The sequence below is a fragment of the Rissa tridactyla genome, chromosome Z (assembly GCF_028500815.1).
Source record: "Rissa tridactyla isolate bRisTri1 chromosome Z, bRisTri1.patW.cur.20221130, whole genome shotgun sequence".
Lineage (NCBI taxonomy): Eukaryota > Metazoa > Chordata > Aves > Charadriiformes > Laridae > Rissa > Rissa tridactyla.
In genome coordinates, this window is record NC_071497.1 from 12,428,600 (window position 1) to 12,452,330 (window position 23,731).

A 23,731-nucleotide genomic window follows, 5' to 3' on the forward strand; every position below is an offset into this window, starting at 1 on the left:
AACTGTCTTAAAGAACTTAAAAGAACTGCTAAGGCACTTGGTTTCTACAGTTCAATGAATGACCCTGTGTCAGCAGAGCTATGGTACCTGACCATGGCTATGCCAGCAAAAAATGTGTGAACTTAAACGTTTTTTACTGGGATAGCTCACAGTTTCCCAGTGCAAAAAAATCTTTTGTTTGCAGCAAATTAAAACCACACACAGAGTCACTGTTCCTCTGCTGACTCATGATAAAGCATTCAGCTGCTGTAACTTGATCATGTCTGAGCCTGTGGGGAATGTTACGCTTTACAAAACAGCTCTGGAGCAAGTTTTCCTTCTAACTCCATTTCCAGACCTCTGATACCTATAGTAGCCAAAGGCCCACATCTGAACTTTGCATCGGATAGGAAAATGAGATTTTTCTTTCTCACTTGGGAAGCTGAAATGAGTTTTTATTTATCACAGTGTAGTTTTGTTAGCCTTTTAGATTAATGAACTGGTTTAATTCCTTCTGAGAAGAGTTTATTAAACTTCTTCACATTCTAAGAGCTCATTTTTAAAGCAGTTGTCTCCATCTTATAAACAAGGGCACATTCTTTCTTTTGACTGCATAAATTAACCATATGAGATTTTATGTGCTTAAACACTATGCAGAGTGTCCTGTGACTGCATAACCCTAACCAAGACAGAAAATACTGGATTCTCAAGATACAAACTTTTCAGCAGATTTTTCTTCTACTCCTGCTTATCAAAAGAAAAAAATTCTAGTGGTTCAAAAATTAATTGGAAATAGCTAGCTATAGAAAGACTGCCTCCAGACAAATGAATAGATTTTCACTTGCCTCATCTCCAGAGTTATCCTCAGCTGTTGGTATCTGCCAGCTGATATTAGCAGAGTTATGATGTTCCAAAGTCTCAGTCTCAATATTTTCTGGACAGTGGATCCGAGGAGCTTCAATATCTGATCCAGAAAAAGACAAAGTAGTATTATATGCGGGTTTATAGAAATAAAACCACTATAATGGTTAGACTGCAACTTGTTAAAACCACTGGTTTTTGTGCTGCCTGGAATACAAATGCACATATTTTTGCAAACTTCCTGTCTCTGCCCCTTTTTAATTCTTGCCTGCACGCTCATACATAAACAGTAAATTCTCCTGGGGAAGGGACTATTTTTTTGCTGTAAGCAAAAGTTCCTACAAGCAACCATAAAACAAAGAATTAATAAGACAGAATGAATGGCTTTTCTATCCTTTCACTGCCCACACCCATGACACATACAGGTGTAAACACTTGTTTCTGATAATCAGTGACTTAAAAAAAAAAGGTATTTGCAGCATGATATATGTACTATGAACAAGACAGTAGTGACTCCCAAATTCCCTGGAACATGATGTGGAACCGACTTGAGAGAAACAATGGCAAGATTTCTGGCACCAGTTGCTGGAAATGTTCCTTAATAAGCTCATGCTACAAGGTATTATGTAGGACAAATGCAGTCTTTTTGTGACATATGTGACAATGCTGGATCGTTTCAAAGGACTGGTGGTACAATATGGGTAAGATCACCACCAACATTTAAGCCTCAAGTTTCTCTGACAAACTTTAAGTACTTAATTTCCCTGGCACAGGGCCTCCCATAACATTTGTGGTCAGGTTATTTTATTGCTGTATTGTTTGATAAATGGTCTCTACACTCACGAGACCAGGACAACAGCATTCAGCTCTGAACTCATCTATGCCCAGGAGGCTTTACAACAACTCAGAACTGATATCACTTATATTTTTGTTACTAAATAGTTCCAGTAAAGACATAACTCAGGCAATTAAACCTCTGTAATTGAAAGTGCAAAGCAATAAATACAAATGATTTTGCCTTCCTCTGAACTCATTCTGATTAAAATTTTATTAGAAATGCACTCTTTTAAATAACTACCAGTTACGGTTCACGCTGCCCTGACCACAGCCTTCAGGCTGGGGCAAATTCCACTTAAAAGTGAAATTCTGTAAAAAGACTAATAAGTAAGTCAGAAAGAAAATGGCTACTTTGAACTGGCCAAATATGTTGGCAGCAAAATAACAAGAATTAAAGCAACTGAAACACAACTGTTCATTTTTACTTGAGAAGAATAACCTTCAGAGTTTCTTGATGCCTCTTATTTTAGGGTTTTATGCACTGGTAATATCTAAAAGCTTGAATCCAAGCCATGCTGCTTTATCTTGATCCAAACACTTCAGCTTGCAGCCTTGTGCTGGGATCCCATCAAATATTAAAAACTGTGGTTTGGCACAGGTTTACACAAAAGAATCAGAAAAACAATGATGTGGCACATCACAGAGTGGGAAATAATATGTTTAAATAGAGGGATAAAATCTTCCTGGCCATTACAGAGAAGAAAGTTCCCACCTCAGTTTCTGTAGTGACCTGGCATGATGACTGCCATAACTGTTTTCTGTACTGTTCTTTCACTCAGTGGCTGGCGAAGGCCCCAGTTTTGGGTGGAAGCATTAGTTCTAGGAGCACAATAGTTCACGAAGAGGTGAATAACATATTCCCAGACACACCGCACTTTTGCTTGTATCTTCCTATAATCTAAAGACAAACTCCTTCCAACCCAGTGTGCATGTGAAGGGAGTAAATAACTAACCTAACATTTCTAGAAGAGGTGGGTAAACATGGCAGAACCATACTGAAATGCACATAACCATCTTCTGCCCATCTTTATACTCTGTGTACTTGTGTTAGGCAATTTTGGCCTTAACTCTTGCGTGCTGTTGCTCGGGGTGTGGCAACAGCCATAGTCAATTCAAAGGCAACTGAAACGAACCATCCCTCTACAGTCTGCCCATCAGTCAGGGTTTACACAGCATTTACAGATTTGGTCCAACTACAGGGCCTACATAAACCTGTGCTAAACCAGTAATAGTATTATCATTGTTGTTTTTCTAGGAGTGTGGGTACCACTTTGACTGTCTTTAAGCTACGAGCTTTCACTTCTGCCTTTTAGCAGGCAACTTCCCAACAACAGACTTAGGAGATGGATCCCAGGAGAGGCAGTTGATGATGAACACTATAGGACGGCACTCAAACAACCTCTGAATTCCACATTTTTATTACAAACTACAAGTAAATCTGACAGTCAAGCTACAATGGTAGAGGCAACACTTCTTACAGACTATTTAAATCATACTTTCCCCAGTTCAAACCTGTCCTCACAGGTTATTTGCAGTGTGCTTCCCTTCAGTCCTGCACACGTGTACATAAAAATAATTTTGTGCTGGTCTCTACCTTTACACAGAGCCTCCTGGATGTTTGCACTCCATCTCCCAAATGAAATGCACCTTATTTCTTCTCTAGCTCCAGACAAGATGAATCCTTGGGGACAGCTCAGCTGGCACACAGTCCCAGAAACAGCAGGCTCCAGCCCACATCTGGGAGGGAGAACTGTTACACCTGCTGGTTTCCTGAGGACTGGGCAACGCATTTCTACAAAAGACCAGTAGGACATGTTTTTAACTGCCATACACAAAGTATACATTCAAACAAATTTGCAAAAAAGTCATACGGCAATCAGAGGGAACCAAATAACACAGACTTTTTAAGATTCTGCATGTGCTGTAAGTGTATCAGAACAGTAAGACCTGCTGAACCTTTGTAATCCAGGGCTGACTGAAATAATCAGCATCCAGTATACTAGGTCTTCTATTTTCTTGATGATGCTTTTCGCTGGGACAGAAATGCGGCATTTTTCATGGGGCTCCACTATATCTTTCTCTCTCTCTCTGTTTTGTTTTGTTTTTTCCTTTCCAACTTCATCTTTCATGGTTGCTTTGTAGCTGCATTCCCTTGCCTCCAATGGAAACCAGACCTTCATAGCAGTAGAGAGGTAATAGTCTTGTATCTGTTGCCTTCTACAGCTTTTACACTGTCTCTTGAAATAAGAATGAGACAAGAAAAAGGACACCCTGCCATGAGCTCACTGTAGGTTAGGGACACAGCATGTGATTTTGCCTACCACATTCCAAACTGAATGAAATTGGACTTGGTCTTGACTGTGTTGGAGGCAAAGACTCAGGGTGACAACAGGTGGCAGCTGACCACCTCTGTAAAGTCAGGAAGGGCTGACGATTGCTTAAAGGCTTAAAATTGAAGTTTTGAACTATTTTATTACTAGAATTCACTACAAATTCTGAAGACCATTTGCATCAAAGTGTAAACTTCCAAACCCCACAATGTCCAAAAAGAGGTTCAATTGTCACAAAAGCTTTGTTTCATTTTTGAGCCGCTTATTTTACCATGTGAGGCAAGGACTGTTGTTTTTACTTCAATCATGGAGGCATTAACAAACAGGGCAAAAAGGAGCATCCCAGGAATGCAGTTCTTAAGACTTTCGGTAGTGTTTCTTGCAACAGATAATAGAAAAACACGCAAGACAGATGCCTCATTATTTATAGCAAATGAGAAGACTTGTAACTCTTCAGCTAGTCAGTGAAGAAAGCAGACAGGTCTTTACACAAAGGGGACACAAAGAACAACCCAACCCAGTTACAGAAGGGAGAGCTCTGTTCATCTCTTAGCAATGGTTTAATGACACAGAAGTGACTCACATTCAGAACGCTTCATATCCCTTTCCTCTCCTCTCCCAAAATATGCAGCAAGTAACTAAAACTGGTTCTTCTGCATGAAATAAAATTTAAAGAGTCTAAGCGTTCTAAGTATTTCCTGCCCTTGAAATTCTCAATACTGAAATTGTGTTTAAAGTCCCAGCAATTAAAAACTGCACTTCATTTCAAGAGGATACAAAGATCACAAATGTTAACACATTTGTACACTTTAGGCAGACACTGTTGGTTATGCAATATAACACAACTCCATCAGAAAAAAAATCCCAAACTCTAACTTTTGGTTGCTCACCACAGGAAGGTAACTGACAAAAAGCAGAAAGATCAGCAATTGGAAAAAGCAATGTTTGGAAAGACAAGCTAAAAGTATTAAAATGCATACTTCTCAGGGAAGAAGTAGAAAAAAGGCTATGAAAGGTGTAAGCATGAAAACCAGAGAGAACTGCAGCTTTTGGGCAAGCAGTAACAGCCCTCCTGGTTGAGACACTTCCAACTGTACTAGCAAAATCCTAGTAGAGCACAATCCTGAAACATCTGACAAACATTCAGGATAACCTTTGATATATCTAGCCTGAGTGAATCCCTTCTAAGTGGGACAGATTTTTACCAGAAAAAAACTGTAATAGTGTCCGTAGCTTTTTTATCTGTGCTCATTTGCAGAATTTGGTCAAGCTGGCCCAGGAAATCTGGACTTCATGAGGACCAGCGTTATATTACTCATACGCATAGGGAAGTTATAGAGAGAGAGGAAAGAAGTATTTCTAAGGAGAGACAAAAACCTGCTTTTGCCTGCAACTGCCTGTGATGAATCACAACACTGTATTTATAATTTTTAACATCAAGAGGAACTTCAATATTGTAACAGAAGATTACCAAGCAAATCGTGCCTCTTTCTTTCAACCCCTTTGCAAACACAATGTTTCAGGGAAAGAACCGGCCAACTGCAATTAGAAGTGTGGAGGAGTAATTCTTTCAACACTAGGTGGCATCAACGCTCTGGATGCCACCTGTATTTTTACCTTCCTTCACTAAACCTTGAACAAAGCAAGGAGAACAGCATCTTGCAAAATTCACTAATTTTAACGTGCTGGATAATAATCTTTCGCCAGTGGGGAAGGAAACACAAGAACACGACTGTGGAAATATTTTTGTCAAATTGGACAAATGACAAAGCTCCCCTTTTCAGCAGATACATTATAAGACATCTATAATATATGTAACCTACTCAAAAGTAACTCACTGTTAATCAGCATCTTTCATGAAAATAGAAAAATTTAAAACATATGTAATATCCAAAATTGCAATAACTTTCAGTCTATTGGAAAAAGATGCATATGACAACAGACCTCACAGAAGGGACCGTAAACAATCCAGGCTACGTTATGGTATAGTGTCAGTTATGGTTACAGATGGTTGCAGTACAGTCTCAGTGAGCTGACCTTTAAATATGGTAAATTTTGCACTGATGCGCACTCAAACTGAAAAGCATTCAGAAAAAGAGCTAGGAGAGTACCCTGAGGTACGCCATTTCAAGGTAAGAAACTAACGGCAATTCTACTTCATTTTTCTAACAGAAGGGTAGGAAATGAATAAATCAACAATTACAAGTGCCTAAATACAGCAGGATTTCTGTTATCTTTTAGGTAGCAGGTGATAAATAAGTTAGGAGCTGTTCAGACTAAAAATGAATGGAGAATACCTCCATGATTATGATGAACATTCAGAAAATGAGTACAAAGTGTAGTTTGAGGACAACACGATACTCGTCTTCTGATTTGCCTCCTTCCCTGAATAAAAATCCACACATCTATATTGAACAGGAGTCTCAGCAAGCTTCTTCTAGACACCAGTCACAACAAGAAGCAGCAGAGACATTTTCCAGCTAACACTCTTCCCTCTGTGACAATCAAAGGTAACTTTTATACTAGATTTTCAGACTCAGCAAAAATAAGCTATTGCCATGGGTAATCCAGCAATGGAGGCAATATTGTATGGTGTGAAGAAATCTTCTGATACAGAGCAGAGCTGGATTTTAATAATCAAAATGCTAAGCTAGGAAGGATGAATTCAACTGATGAATACAGTTAATCTTCCAATTATAATCTTCCAACAGGATTTCAGGGTCCCTTCCTTTTGAAGTTAATTGAAGTTTTTCCACTGACTTCAACAGAAGAAAGATTAGGATCTCTTAACAAACTCTCTTGATAAATTAATACTTGTGGATTATTTTCATCTTTTTAGAGAACATATCTACAGTTAGAAATTTATTCTTGTCTCATGCAAAGCCCACATTTTTAAGCCTGCAGTAAAACAGTAAAAAAGTGCTACAGGTTCAAGCCAAGTCACCCTACAGGAATCATGTTTACTGGACCCAGGAGACACATACTTCACCCTGACTTTAATCAGCACAGGATGAGCTTCTGAATTGCTGGACTTTATGCTGGTGCTTTTTTTTTTGCAGTCTACCCTTGGAAGTGTTTCTACTGCATTTCTTCCTCTTACCTTTCTAAATTAATTTAATACCTGCCACTAGTTCTAAATGGGTACTTCTGAAATCTACAATCCTTTAGTTCTGGAACAGCAATATAAGCTTACCTATCCCTGCACAGCTGGTGTGACCTCTGAATCCTGCCTCTGAGGTGCTTGGTCCCTAACTTGCCTAAACTCTTCTTTTCTGCTGGGAGTTCAGCAAAAGTTACAACTGACACATCTCTACTTGGCACTCACAGTGCCTGGCTAACATACCTTAGTCCTTATCTGGAGGTCATCTTTAGCTTTAAGATGGTAACTCAAACTCCTGGCTGTTCACATTTAATCTGTAGTATAGACCTACAACTGGCATGTTTCCTACAATACATTGTGTGACAGTGTCTTAATACTCACCGGATGCAACCACCTTTTAGTTATTAGCTCTCTGTGCTGGATTTCAATGATAACCTGTCCACTTTCTCCATTTACAAATTCCTTTGCCCCCCTCAACTTCTAAAACTTGTATAAAACATCCATAGGCAAATCATCATTCCTATCTTAGCTTCACCATATATTAAAATAGGGAGAGTTTCTCACTCATGTCTGCATGTCAGAAAAGGCTGCACTCTGACAAGAACAGAATGTGATTGGATACCTACCCACACACTTTGGCTCCTTTGAATCCCACTGTGAGGTTCCCTGGCAGGTGAGTTTGCTGTTTCCTTCTATTTCATAGCCCTCATTGCAAGTCACAAAACATACTGTCTTATAGGAGGTGTCAGCCATTGAACAATTAATGTGTCCGTTTTCAGGGACCCGAAGTTTGGGACACGTTCGAACTGCAAAGGGAAAAAAACCATCAGTTCACTCTGCAATACTGAGAATCAGTGGAGTTACACTAATTTGCCCAGTTTTTCAGAGGTGGGACAGGTACTGGCTTGTACAGTAGTTACAATAGTTTGTATAGATTTAGGGAATAGAGCTGGAACAGGGCTAATTTTTTTCAAAGGCTTGATGCCTTCCTCTTCGTGAAACAGAGACTTACATAGCATATATGAGGTTGGGCACACACTTGCAAGCTCACCAAAGTTCTAAGTCCAGGCTAGCAAACTAACTGTGCTCAGAAAATTTCCTAGCCATTGAAGGCATCTGGCACATGGTGTGTAGCCTGTGCTAGTAATGTTTTATCAGCCTTCCAAACAAGACAGCTGCAGGCAAATGGCATCCAGTGGAAAAGTGTGTGTCTTTGGAAGTTTCTAATCCTTCAACCATGCCTGAGAGTTGTTTGGAGGATTTCCACCTGGCAGTTTGGTAAGAGCTGACCGCACACCAGGGAAGCGGCTAAGAGTTTATTTAATAGGGCAGATGACAGTGTCCCAGTGCTCAGGAGCATTCTCAGGAACTCTGAGGTAGACAGAGACACCTGCGAACCTGCACAAATCAGAACAGCAGACATTCATCATGGTGGGGGAGAGAGAGAGAGGAAGAAGGAATACCAGACATTTATAGACAATAGAACTACGAGAGATGAAAAGGAATAAATTAGGGTGTTGCTGAGACAAAAGAGATCCCTTCAGGTGTAGGGCTTCCCACGGAGGCAGTCCTAACTACTGCTGCGCACAGAGGCCTTTCTCCTGCCACGTCTCACAAACACTGCAAGCAGCGTGATGGCAAGGAGAATGCAGTCGTGTGCAGGACATGTGTGCAGAAAGGGAAGTGGGGCATGGAGAGTGATCCTCAGGTTGTCTTACAGTTTTGTTACTGAATCCTGATGCTGCAATTTAACACAAAGCTACAGTGTAATTAAGACTGATCCCCAAATACCCGAACGATAGTAAGAAGAAAAAAGTAGTAGCACTGCTCTGGCCCAGATTTCTGTTGTTTCAGTGTCATAACCTCAAGCTCTTCTACTAGGACCACTTTCCTGTGCACTGCCTCCAGCTCTCCTCCTCTTCAGCCAGTATCTTATGCTTCTGCATTTGTTGGCAGGTGGGACTAGATGATCTCGGAAGGTCCCTTCCAACCCCTATCATTCTGTGATTCTGTGCTCCCCTCTGGACACGACTCTGAGCTACATACACACTGCCTGCCACTTGGGTCCCCTGAACAGCTAAACTGTACACATCTACTGTCTGGCCATGACTCTGTGATGATGATACATGTATGATAACTAGAGTGATAGCAAGCCCAAAGGTGTAGATGCCTGCTGGTGTCCTACTGCACCTTTTCCTTCAATAATTCATGCCTCATACACCCTCAAACTAATAAATGGGCAGACACCCTCAGTGCTGCTTCAAATGAAAGCCAGCTGTATAAATGCCAATAACTACAAGCCCCTCAAAGCTACAAAAAGAACACGTTATATAATGTCTTGCTTGGAAAGAGCTATAGCGGTACCTGAGTGGAAAAAAAAGTCTGTAGCAAAACCTATGTATATTGGAAAACAGAGAGAGAAAGAAAGAGAAAAAGAGGGAGAAAGAGAGAGAAAGAGAAAGAGCAAAGGAAGGAAGGAAGGAAGGAAGGAAGGAAGGAAGGAAGGAAGGAAGGAAGGAAGGAAGGAAGGAAGGAGGAAGGAAGGAAGGAAAGCAAGAAGGAAAATGAAAAAGCCATTCTGATACACCTGATATATCTTTGAATTACCCCTGTCTCATGTTTACTCTATGACAGTACTAATCCTATTGTGCCTGCACATACACAGGTATCCTCTAGGAGGTGCATTTAAGAGTATAAAAAAGATCTTGAAACTTCCATTGTGTGAACGGCACTCTGAGCTTCACAGCAGCTTCCTAATATGCTGTATCTTAACTGTAGTAGAGTCAGTAAGAAAGACAGTTTTACAGTGGTATCCCACATGGTTTATGCAGAAGAGAATAGGCTTCCTCTTTTAAGGTTTCTATGGAAGCCTTTAATACCCAACCTGTGGTAAAAGGAAGCAAATGCTACCAAACTCTATGGCATTATTGAGGAAGCCTGAATAAATTAAGAGCACTGAGGAGGCTCTCAGCAATATTAGTGTGCCTAGATAGAAGGTACTCCCTTCCACCACCTGGTAATTCTAGCCACCTCTTCTGGAAGGACTGCACAGCTGTAGTGCTCCTGCCTCCTCAGCGTTTCAATGTTCACACTTACTCAGTGTCTCAGTAGGCTCTGGCAGAAACTTGCAACAGAGCTCATATTATCCTGATTATGGTTCCATGCATTAAACACAAAACCATTCTCTTGTCAATAAGGCTTTTTCCATAACCAAGAAATATTTCCATAAAGCTAGTGAAAACAACAAGAAGAATGGTATATTTGGCTTGCTCTCTGTTTTCTCCCAGTACACTTTTCTGGATTAAATACATGCTTTGTAGTTGGGTTTTTTCATGGGTCACTGTTAATTGCATGACATGACTGTATTAATCACTTTCCAATAGCACAGCAGATTTTAGCTAGCAGAGCAACTGAGGAGTGTTTAATGTCAAAATCCAAAGCAGTGCAGGGATTTCCCTTCACTCTCCCTTCCTAGTTTATGTGATAAAATACTCCTGGGATTAACAAGACAGATATAAACTGTGCCTTTGATCTTGCTCCCTTTCATAGTCTGAGCAATCAAGACTAGCAGATCCAGCACATGTAAAGGTAGGATTTCTTAATAATTTTTTTTTAAAATTGGAAGTCTTCAGTCTGATGGAGAATGGCATAAGAAAAGCAAAAATATATCCTTTAAATGCTTCAAAGGATATTAACTCAACATCAAGATAAAATCTCAAGGCAAACTTCTCTTCCCCCACCTTCCAGACAAATTCCCTTTTAAAGGAAGATCATGGACTAACACCCAATAGGTGAGTATTTTTGAATGCTCCAGAAAGTATTTCAAGTACTAGAATCTTCCACTTCTCTATAGACAGTGAAGATGAGGGATCCTTTGTTTGAGGCTGACGCCAGCTTTCCCCAGATTTTTTGCACTGGAGGGTACTGTGTGGGAGAGGTTTTGACAGGCAGGTGCTCTTTCCCAGTATCCCAGTCTACCTGAAGTAGCATACATCTTCAGTCTACGTTTTGACTGCTGGAAAGTCAACAGCTCTAAGTCTAGCTTCTCAGGATACCCTCATGGCACTGGCCAGAAATTTATTTTCTATTGGAAGTTTCTCCTTCCTGCCTTCTGTCACTGGAAGCTCTAATGGAAGACTAAGTTTTCCAGGATTATCTGAAGAAGAGTCCTGCAATGTAAGCAGAAGTGAACTACTATATAAGAATGGCCTTAAGAACTGATCTCTAGCTCGGATCCCTCATTTCAGAACCATGACTGCTGTTTCTTTAAGAGCTGAAGTGTTTGCTCTAGTGGCATAAAGTGCTAATGCCTCCGAAGATCTGTCCTGCCTCTCTCCCTGAACTCAAGGCCCAGGGCAAGAGTTACAGAACAAGCACGTGGCTTCTTATTTACTAGCTTTCAGTGCAGGATACTAATGTCAAGTGCATTCAACTCAAGTTAAACATGTGGAACTACAACCTGTGGCTGCTGAGGAGATGAGGGCTGCTACCTGTTTTTTTCAGGCCCTCCTTGGAAGACATACCAGACAGGACTACATGGGAATACAGCCCCCCTTCGAAAACATCAAGAAGCCAACCTCAGGCAGAGGTAAGTGATAACCAAGCAAAACAGTGTCCCTATGTACTTGTAAGAGCTCCAGCAATAATGTTTTTCAGGATGCTCTTTCCCATGTCTCCTCCCTTTCACACTTTTTGTTTAATTATTTTCCAGCTGACATTCTCTTACAGTCAACTTCTAGGATACTGCCAGTTGTTCCATAGTGAAACATCACTCAAAATTCTTCTGAAGACTATGCTCAAGGCCTAAGCTTACCTATTTTTCTTAAGAAGGAACTGTAAGAAACCAAATTGGAATTCTTCTGTGGTTAATGTCTACCAACGCCAATGCCCGTCTAAGCCAGGAGTCTGCTGAATAGTCTAAAACACCCATGTGGTAAGGTCTTGTTATATATTTGACTACTTTGTAGGGTCGCTGGACTTACATAATGTAGATACAAAATGCATAGAAATTAGGTGGAGAGAGGTTTTAGGAAGGACAGTGTAGATTCACTTGCAAAAGACTGTCTGCCTAGTGAATATTGCTTTGCATTTTCTATTGTAGATGTCCACTTTCCATTTTAGGAAGGAGGGAAACAGAGAGATTGGAGTGGGAGTTTACCTTTGGAACATTCTTTCACCCAAGAGGTAATGGAATCAGATCTGCATGCCTGACTATGTAGTGAGCAGAGAAAGCCACTGTTACGAACAAACTAATCCAACAGAGAAAGACTTTTCAAACACAAAACATCCATACCTCTGCAAGTAGCCTCTGATCCGGACCACTGGCCATTTGGCTGACAAAGCCGGATGCTGCTTCCCACAAGATCAAATCCTGCTTTGCATCGGATCCCACAGGCAGCGTTAAAGTCGTTGTTGCAAACATTCTGGACAAAGTAACCATTTTCAGGGGGCTTCAGTTCAGGACAGTGAACAACTAAATAATTAAACAACCACAACAGAGTTATGATGCTAGCTGGAGTGCAATAGGTTACTGAAGGAAAGTAATCTTTTTCATTTCCTACTTTACTTGGTACTTTTGTTGTTTTGGAATGTCACAGAAAATCTTGCATGCAATTTGACGCATCCTTCACAGGGCAAACACCATTAAAAAAATTGTCCCAGCACTGTATTGTGGATGCCAGGGGTATTTTGTTTCTGGATGGAAAACCTTACCTTCACAGGTTTGTCCTACAGCATGATATCCCTCCTGGCAGGTACAATCCTCAATGGAGGTACTTCCTGGTGGAGAAGTATGATTCTTATCGGGACATGAGATGCAAGTGCTGATTCCACCTGGTGAACCTTCAGGTTTGTACGTTCCTGGTGGACAAGCTGTTGAGCAAAAGAAAACATGACAGAAAGGAGTTCAGGGTATCCACCTTTCACAGCTAGCATAATTTTTCAGTTGTGTTGCTTTACTTTTTTAAATTATTTTTTTCTACCTCATACATTAAGTGTATCTTAGGGCAGGAGCACACCAGATTTTCACTGATAAAACCTGTGCTGACCTCACTAAGACATTCCTGATTTAGAGGCGTGAAAAATTAGTTCAGGCAAAATCTTGCCATTCAGAACTACGATGATGTTTCATGCATACAAACTCTTAGTAACAAGCTAACACAAGCTAGCAAAAAACCCAGCCCTTGATTTACCCATCATGATTATATACGATCTACCCACTGTAGTTGCCAAAATGTATGAACCACAAACAATGAAGCAATTAATCAAAGCAGCTGCTCCCTGAAGCGTTTGCACTCATTTATATACCATTTAATATTTTTAACTCTATACATCTACATGCACAAACATTACAGAGATTTAGGACGTCTTTAAAGGCAGGGAAAACACATAGGAAAAAGGCACGTCTCACCTGAGAACTTCAGATCGGTTGGATAAGGCTGAGTCTTATCTCTCTCTGCCTTGAATTCTATTCTTCAGGAAACCACCATAATTATCTTTATTTATTTCACAAAGATGATGTAAGAAACAGAGGAGTGACTAATCAACGGGTTCTGATAAACTGAAGTATTGATTTATCAGATTACCACTTGAAACAAAACTCAAAGACACTTGTGCTGAAAAACATACCTCCTGATGTAAAGTTCAGGAAATATTTTAAGCAGGTTACGTAATACTAGCTCTGAAAACTCAGTCAAAAAAGCTCTCATTTAATAAATTTCACTTTCTACAAATTTTCCTAATGGCCACACTTTCTCTTGCAGACTGCAAGTCAGCCTCTCATTTCCTCTGCTCAATACAGTCACTTTGTATGACCTGATGTAGCGCTGGATGGTATAAAGAACTATACACCTGTAAACACCCTCAAGTCCTTACACAGTCAGGTGTGCTCTGCTTCTGGAGCAAATCTCTCCTATTGAGGTATATTTCCTGGTGTTCAGAGATTCTGGCAGCATCAGTCTTTTCTTTGGTAGGTATTGAATCAGCTCTGTTTGTTGTGTGAGTTAGGTGCTAAGATACTCTAAGTCTTGTCTTATTCATGAAAACAACTTCCTGCTTTCTAGGCAACTGGGAAAAAAAACCCACACAAAAAACAAAACCAAAGAAACCTCGGCCTCCTTCTTGCTCACCTGTCATGGGAGATTTGACTTTCATAAACTAAATTTTATGGATCCTACCTTAAAAAATCAACTCATATGAACAGCTAGCGCTTCCTTCTTTCCAGACGGAGAAGAGCTTCTTGTCTTTTGAAGAGCTTCCAGAGATAATATTTTTGTTTCCTTTTCAGAAAAATTTGCAGTTTTATTTTGAAGAAAGCAACCGAGTGGCTAGCAGCTAAGAGGTGATTTTGGGTGCTGTAAATCGGCTTCACAAATCTGTATTTTAAATAAACTTTAAAAAATACAATGAAAATGCCTAAGTGGCAAAGGGTATAACTACAAATCAAAGCATTTCAGGAGGGAAAATGGGCAGAAAAATCCAATCAGAATTATAGCTTTTCATTTTTGTTTTGGGACTTTGGGAAAAGCATTTGCAAAAAAATATCCCTTTCCTATAGTTCACCTGCTCTTCCCATCCAAGACATTCCCCTTGGACTCTTACTGCTTCTTTCCCATCTGCTCTGCAGAAATCCCCTCTTTGGACATTAAGTCTCTCTGAAATATTCTCTCATGCTTCAGACGATCACCTCCAAGCTGGCTAAGTATCAGAGGTATTACTCTGAAATCTCTGAAATACTTCCCTCTGGCACTTTGCGAAAGTCTCTGTGTATCCTTATTAAAACTAATCGGTATCCATCACAAAGTGATGAAGTGCATCCAAAAGGATACAGGAAAGAGCGCAAGTTAACCATCACAAGAGACCTGTTGTATGACAAAGCTGCCTTCCCTGTGCCAGTGAAAGTAAATGAGTCTCTTCTGTTCTATGTGGGGCATATAAAATGACATCTAAAATAAATGTTTCATTAAAAGAAAAATGACAAAAACCCAACCTAACTTCTCTCTTTCTTGGAATGTCACCTTTGATGAAGAAGCAGCAGCTCTTTTCTGTTTCTGCTTTGTGGACTACAGGATAAAAATAATCACCCATTCGATGGTGTGAGCATTTTTAACAACAAACCCAGTAATTTACTTAGGGCTTTTAATCAGTCTGGCTTTGACAAAAATGGTTCATTCTCAACTTACACTTACGATTTGCTCTTTCCAGTGAAGCAGCAGGAGGTAAATAATGCTGTTAAAATGGTTATTAATGTTTCTACTGGGACAGACAAGTTTCCCCAAATGTCCTGAATCTTTTTGTATGCTTCATATGCTTCCCACCACCTTTCTAAAAGTTGAACCACACCCTATCTTTGCTTTTTACGTAGAATTTTCTCCAAGCCTGAATCACTGAACTGCTCATTAACTCCACATCTGCCCTAGATGTACTCAGCTACGAAACTCCATGCAAGCTACATTCAAAATTTCCACAAGATAACCCTTGGTTACAGAGCTATTTCCAAGTGTGTCAGATGACACAGTTTATCCTGTGATACCAAGGTGTTCAAGAATGGAGCATAATCATCCTCACCTCTGTGCATTTCCATCACTGACGTAGAGTTTAGCCTGGCCACAGCTTAGGTTAAAACTATCCAAAATCAGCTGTGTAAGACCACAGCTTCATCCATCTGCTGTAGACTGGACTTGTTCATACCTGACCCAGCTAGACTGCAGACCCGTCCCGTCCCACTCCAGACAGCACTTCAGCATGGCCCAAGTCTACACACAACAATGAATTCGGAGGTCAGAGAGAACTTGGTGGGTAAGCCACATGTGGCCCCATCCATGACTGATCACAATTTGCCTCTCTGGGGTCTCTTCCGAGAATTGAGCAGTGCCAAATTTTCACTGCATTCTAGTCACCAGTCCTCCTGCACTCACTGTCATGCCTTCTATACCTGCAAAAACTGACAGCATCTTCTCCAGTGCTAATCTATAAACAATTTAATTTTTTTTTTTAAGGCTTGCTTCCCCGTGCAAACAATGTGATGATATAAAAAGGCACAAAACAGCGTGTGAATGAATCCCAGTGTAAATAACCATCAATCTGGCACTGTGAAGAATGAAAAAAAAGGCAAGAATTTTAGAAATGGGGAACCACTTTGTGCTGGGACGCCAGGTGCCCACGAAACCACTCTATCACTCCTCTCCTCAGTGGACAGGAGAGAGAAAATGCGATGAAAGGATAATGGGTCAAGAGAAGGACAGGTAGATCACTTACCAACTACCATCACGGGCAAAACAGACCCAACTTGGGGAAATTAGTTTTAATTTATTACCAATCATATCAGAGTAGGGTAATGAGAAAGAAAATAAAATCATAAAAACACCTTCCCCCACCCGTCCCTTCTTCCCAGGCTTAATTTCATTTCTGATTTTCTCTGTCTCCTCCCCCAAGTGGCACAGGGGGATAAGGAATGGGGGTTGTGGTCAGTTCATCACACATCGTCTCTGCCAATCCTTCCTCCTCAGGGGGAGGACTCCTCACACCCTTCCCCTGCTCCAGCATGGGGTCTCTCCCACAGGAGACAGTCCTCCAGGAACTTCTCCAACATGAGTCCTTCCCATGGGCTGCAGTTCTTCATGAGCTGTTCCAGCACGGGTCCTTCCACGGGGTCCTTCAGGATCACACTGCTCCAGTGTGGGTCCCCCACGGGGTCACAAGTCCTGACAGCAAACCTGCTCCAGCATGGGTTCCTCTCTCCACAGGTCCTTAGGTCCTGCCAGGAGCCTGCTCCAGCGTGGGCTCTCCACAGGGTCACAGCCTCCTTCAGGCATCCACCTGCTCCAGCGTGGGGTCCTCCGTGGGCTCAAGTGGATATCTGCTCTACCATGGACCTCCATGGGCTGCAGGGGCACAGCCTGCCTCACCGTGGTCTTCACCATGGGCTGCAGGGGAATCTCTGCTCTGGAGCCTGGAGCACCTTCTCCCCCTCCTTCTTCACTGACCTTAGTGTCTGCAGAGCTGTTTCTCTCACATATTGTCACTTCTCTCTGCCAGCTGCTGTTGTACAGCAGTTTTTACCCCTTCTTAACTATGTTATCCCAGAGGTGCTACCACCATTGCTGATGGGCTCAGCCTTGGCCAGCGGCAGGTCCGTCTTGGAGCTGGCTGGCATTGGCTCTGTCGGACATGGAGGAAGCTTCTAACAGCTTCTCACAGAAGACACCTCTGTAGCCTGCCCAGTACCAAAATCTTGCCATGCAAACCCAATACACAATTTTAACAGTATCAGCCTTTAAAAAGAGAGGACAGTTATTTGCACATCTGCATGTATGATCTCAACAAAAAAATTAACTACTGCCTATACGTGAACTGTGTGGTTCTTGCCCAGACGCAAGGGGAGGAGAAAGGAAATGTTTTTTGTTTAATGTAATTCTCTTCTTGAGACCAGAATAGTGAATACTGAGTTGCAACAGAGGATTACCTCTTTGTTACAAGAATGAAAGGGTATCTGAAAGCGGGGATTAGTGTCCTAACTCAAACAAGCACAGGCCCCAAACTCCCCAAGCACACAAAGATGGCTCACATCTTGCCAGCTGTCATAAACAGCAACCTGCTTTCATAAAATGGTGGACATTCACCAATGACTCACATTCAGATTTGATTGTCCGTGGTAATGACAGTGCAATAACCTTCTGATCAGAAATGGCAATGAAACAGTACATGCTTAATTCAGCATGCCTCCCACATTATTCTCCTCAGTTATGCTCTCCTAGGGCATAAAACTACATGAAAAAATGTAAGGAAGTCCAGCATCTTTATTCTGTTCTCGAACACTACAGGGCTTGATGACTTCTTAGGCTACCAATGGAACACCGCTTCTTACTCCTTATTGACCAAAAAAAATTAAGTTGTGCATAGAAGAGAAAGCAGTAGAAAGGCAATATGACACAGGTTTGCTCAAAATAAAAGACCCACAAGGCAGGCATAAAAACATTTCAGTCAATGCGTATATAGTGTAACTATATGTCAAGACGTTGCCTGAAACTGAACAATGGACATGGAAAATTAGGAAAGTCCACCAAAAAAAATCAAAGGACAGACTTTCAAATTCAGTAGCAATTCTTCTGCTCTGCCTCCCTGCAATAATCACAAATTTGGTATTTTAATTCTTAAGCAAAAGAATTTAACATTGTAAAAGTGACAATATAAAACAAGATATATTTCAGAGATTCACCAAACACTTAACACATATTATCCAGTTTGGCTTTTTTTAAATTACAAATACTAAAGCCAGTGTCAAAGTTAAGCCAACCGGTACTGAAACCATACGATCGCATAAAGCCTCCAGTCTGGATTTAAACAGGTAGAGATCATGTGTCAAAGGATTCTACTCTGTGACACAGGGTCACAATTCTTCCTCTGAATGTACGAGTACAAATTTTAAGGATAAACAATTCTTCCTAAAAATGTAAATCTTTCAAAATCCTGGGAGAGCAGGCAAGCTCAATTTCCTCTCCAACTATACTAGTCTATCTAAATCAGTGAAATGGAATTATTCTTCATTTATTCCAGTGTAAGAGAGAGGAGAGTCAAACTCCATGTATTTCAAAGATTAATTTGAGGGATTTTGTATTTTCTTCAATGCATAATTTATCCCAATAACTACATCTACTAAGTAATCCCTGGCATGAACTGTTTTTTCCACACTTGATGCTAATGAAGGATCCGATTAAGGGTTTATCTTCCACGAGATATGGCAGGAATCAGCTAGGCAATATCCTGCTCTCTCCTGTATCAACCTGAGCTCTATTCGTACACTGCTACTGTGATGATTATAGTCTCCAATTCTCATTTTTTTTCCCCTCTATCTGTAAGACCTAAATGAAATGACACCTTGATGCAGATCACAAATACATAAATAGTCTTCATAACTCAATCCCCAAAATTCATAAATGAGGAGAGAAAGCTTAGTTTTCCATTTAATCAAACCATTTTTATGCTACTGTAATTACTTTTTTGACACTGATTACATGCACACATTCAACGTAATGAAGTGGTGAATCTGTCTCAGAAACACAGTGCATCATGAATACTCATTCTTACTTTGGTTTGTTTGTGTCTACTAAAAATGATGCAACCCATATGTCACAGGTTGTCTAAACAATGATCACTGGATGTTTGTATTAAATTCTTTACCCCTTTCCTTAGTTTTTATTACTGAGTATATATGGACAGGAGATTTTCGGTTATGTGGATCTTTGACCTGGCTTATGCAGTCTTGTACTTTTATTAATTTTTTGGAAGTTATGTGGAAGATCCAGTGTGTGCCTAAAACTGCTGCAAATTATAGTCCACAACATCAGGATAACCAAAACCTCAAATTACCTCACATTTATGCCCTTGGAGGAGAACTACAGACTGAAGGTGTGGGCTCTCTCTCCACTGCTTTACTTCATCTAAGATTCTTGTGCCTTGGCAACAGCAAAAAAAAAAAGAAAATTAGAAAATATGCCACCCTGACCTTCGTACGTGTAAAACAGGTGCTGTGGTAGCTGTATTTGACATAAGTCATGTTTTAAAATGGCCACCTTGAACAGGCCTGACTAAAAAGCTTAGTTATTTTACTAAATAGAAGTAAAAACTTTCACGAGGAAGGAAGTACAAAGAAGTTACAGCACATTATCGTGTGCTACATCTTTCTACCCTGTTATCTGCATCTCTCATCGTGACAAAGTACTACATGATCAGATTTGCCTAAGGGCCAGGCACATCCTCTATTAGAAGAAGCAATAGGAAAAAAGGGCTGTTATATATTCCTGTGACAATGGCCCGCCAAATAAAATATGCTTTACATGGATAACGCATGGTCTCATGGAGCAATTGGAGATCCCTGCTCCACACCATGCAGCCAGAGACTTCCTCACGCTTTCCCACTTACTGCTGCAGCACAGGAAGAGTTTGGGATGTCTCACAGTACTAGCATGCAGTGTTGCCCAGCCCTCCCTCTTGCCTCCATAACCCATTCTGCTGCTGCTGCTGCATAGTTCATTCATGAGTGGCCTCTGCAAGTGGCCATCTATTTCTCAGTGGGCAGGGGACTGGGGACTGTCCCAAGAAGACTTCTCTTGGCTGTTGCTTTAACTATTGTATTCTGCAAACGTGGGGCAGCAATGTGCCCCAGCATTCTGTAATTTTCAAGTCTATTCTACTAAAGCAAAAAATGACCTACTGTTGTGGATTTCCTTCTTGGTGTTTACAAGCCAAAAAATGCTTGGCTTGGGCCAGCAGAAAAACAGACTACCCTGGCCTCTGAAAGGTACCTCACTGGACCCACACATGAAGATCTTTAAGCCTGCTTCTCAAAGACTTTCCATACCCTGGGTCTCTTACCTTAGAGACTGCCTCCAGGAGTTACAGCTTTTGTTGTTACAGTTAAGTTATCTGGAAAGATTATTTTTTTTTTTAAATTTCCTATATGGTAGGTTTGTCAGAATGGGCACTCTGTGCCCATGAAATGCCTCCGGAAAGCTAATCTTTGGTAGATGCCGTAATCCACCTTCCTGCAGTTTGCAACATGTATGGTGCCATAAAAAAATACATGAGCCAGGAGCATGCCAGGATTACAAGAAATATGCAAGGAAGTGGCTTTAGTTAAACATTTGACATGTATGACTTGTATAAAGACTGCAAAAGAAAACCTTGAGCTTGCCTTTAAGTGTAGGGATCAGAGAAGGATTTCTGCTAAGTCTCAGCATGTTCTCCAACTCTTCAGTATCTCCTGTTATCCCCAGCATGTGCTCTGCATTAATTTCAGACAGCACTGAACCTGCTCATCCATCTGCTCTTTGTCAGTATTCCTTAAGCATCCTTCTCACAGCAACGTGATTAGCAATTTAACAAGCTAGATGTCTTCTCTGTTCCTATTTGATGTAATTTGCTCCATCTCTTCATTACAGAGGAATTTACAAATTTCCTCTCACTGGGGAGAGCAGGCTGAAACAAATCAGAAGTTTAGCTACTTCTATAAATGATACACAGGGAGAGGTTCACTCAAACTTTTCTACTGAGTTTACAGACATCAAAACTGCAATATTCCACTACCAAGCAGGCTGCAGCATTTGTAACGACACTTTGAGATGATCTAGCTCTAGACCTTTAAGCACTTCAAAGAGACATAACAAACTTTCAGCAGAAATAACTTGTTCACGATAAAAATGAGCATCTTGGATCCTCTCCCATGGGGCAGAAGAACTGGAAAGTTGCCTGGAAGGAGATGCAGTCCCTTGGGTGACCATTCCATCTCAGGACCCCAAGCATGCACAGTGTGGGGGAACAATCTGCCTGCTGAAGAATATAAGCACAAGAGCTATCACAGCTTGTAAAAGTTAGGATGCCTACAAGGACCTTCTTCCACTGGGAGGTCTGGCCGTGAGCCATAACTGTGCTGAGAATCCCTGGGTAGGCTTGGGGCCAGCAGATTTAGACAGGATTAATGCAAAGCAATGACTCTGACTGCAAAACATCCTCCTTGGTAATAGTAGCAGTACTGACAATACATAGAAAATTGACTTATGCCCAGTTTTAAAACTTTTTTAAAAAGCAGACCAATTATTGTATGTTAAAAATGTGGTGAGTGCCTTAAATAGATTCATAATTGAACCACACGTGTGTTGCAAGGACACGGAGCTTTTAAAAGTATTTTACATGTTTTACAATCATAAAAATAAAGACTACTATATATGCTTTTACAGAAGGTAACTTCTCTCTTTGCCTAAAAGCACGTGGCTTACTCAGGAATAAAAACAAAAAATCCTGATTCCATGTAGTGTATTGTAACTTAAAAAAAATCCTACCCATGCTTCATTCAAGCTACAAGTTCACAAGATATATCCTGACAACTTGGGCAATTTGTATACTCAGAAATGGCATTCATGTATTGAAATGAAGCTTTTTTAGTTTAAATCTCAGTGGCATTTTACACAGTGTTTACAGGTTTGCTGTTTGTTTGTTTGGGCATACCCAAAGCAAACATAAACATGCCTACTAGCTATGGATATCAGTTCATGCCAGCACTTCTGATTTTTAGAGCTTGCATAACGATGTATGTCCTCATGCCCTTGCATATTTCTAAAATGTATCCTGATAAAAGTGTACAAGCACTTCTGAAACTACAAAAAGGTCTTTCTAGGAAACGATCTGTGTTGACTTTGTGAAGTTTGCCATGCAATTAGACATTATTCATTAATGTATTCATGAGCAAGTGAAGGTTTTGTGTCCAAAACTTCGCACACAATTAGTCCCTTACTTAAAAGGGGAAATAAAAGCAATTCTGAAAATGCTTTGCTCAGAGCAGAACTACTATATAGTAAGCTTCTCTGGACATAGTCTTCACCATAATCACAGACACACATTCCTCAGTAAACCTTAATCACTGCTGACGTGACAGCACATGCTACTCTAAATGGACTGTTCTAAGTGCCCTGGATCTCTGGATAGCTTCCTGCTATTTAAATACATAAACACTGAAAAGGAACATCACCATCCTGTCCTAAGTGCACTTTTTTGCCATTTTAACATACTTGCTGTGAAGTTACATTTTTTCTTTTACAAAACAATAAAAAAATACAGACAGCCTGAAGTAAAGCAAATTCCACTAAAAGAACCCGAACATTTTGTTCCGTTTTTGCTACACACAGATGAGCAAATACATGTTTCAGAGATCTAGTATCTGTCTCACCTGAAGGCACTGGAAGCCCAGTTTTCTCTAGGCCTGGACCAACCGTTGTACCATGTACCTAATAACTCTACTCTTCCTTTCAGCTGACAGAAAGGGTTCTGAGTCAAGAAGGAAAAGGGAGGGCCAAGAAAAGGACACATTTGCAAAGGGGGATTCAAATCAGATGAGGGAAACAAAGTCACTCCATACTTTACTTAGTTTTGCATTACTCCTTGTTGTACCAACAAATCCACCAATCCATCACCTCCCTAACCCGATAGTCTACTAAGCAGCTTCTAGATGCTGAAGGGGCCAAAATTATCCCCAGACCAAACCCCAATTGATGGCAGTTACATACACCAGAAGAGTTAAACAGCTCTCTCTCGGCTGTACTATAAGCTGCTTGTTTAATTTCTGCGTGAGCTAGTGGCATGCATTGGAAAGCAAGAACTAGTCCTCCTTTACCCACAACTGGAAAGAGGGACTATGTGGAAAGCAAGAAGTCTTAGTTGGGGCTGGAGAAAAAAAAAATTGGTTCCTTAGCAACTCCTGATGTGCTACACCCAGAGGAAGCTGGACAGAAGTGAGAAGGTACTCCACTGCCTGCGACTCTTGGGACACGCTGAAATCACTACAACTCACCCAGCACTTGCTCATCACAGCATACACTTTCTTCCAGAAGCCAGGAGCATGGGTCTCATATTACATGGCTAACTCAACAGATCACCTTCTCCTGGGATTCCTCAAAGGTAATTTTAATTAAAATAAGGGACTGGGGTTTAGAAGTCAACGACGCACGCACCCCAGTCTTCACAGCAATGATAGATTTCTGCAGTGAAGAATGTGCCTGGTGGTTCAAGATCCATTTCCATTGTGTTCACCTACTCAGCAACTTCAACACAGTTTTATGTTCAGTGATTCTTGGGG

General features: G+C 40.8%; 1 protein-coding gene across 2 annotated transcripts in view; it reads right to left on the reverse strand.

Moving 5' to 3' along the window:
• SVEP1 (sushi, von Willebrand factor type A, EGF and pentraxin domain containing 1) overlaps window positions 1-23,731 on the reverse strand; it is a 130,927-nt gene that overhangs the window by 72,194 nt on the left and 35,002 nt on the right. Inside the window, exons 4-8 of one of the 2 annotated variants that reach the window (XM_054187052.1) lie at window positions 12,820-12,978; window positions 12,401-12,580; window positions 7,734-7,913; window positions 3,272-3,469; window positions 825-943 (exon numbers count right to left, since the gene is read on the reverse strand). In XM_054187052.1, the coding sequence (XP_054043027.1) occupies window positions 825-943; window positions 3,272-3,469; window positions 7,734-7,913; window positions 12,401-12,580; window positions 12,820-12,978 (836 nt within the window). The remainder of the gene's footprint in view (window positions 1-824; window positions 944-3,271; window positions 3,470-7,733; window positions 7,914-12,400; window positions 12,581-12,819; window positions 12,979-23,731) is intronic. The other variant, XM_054187053.1, reaches the window with a different exon arrangement.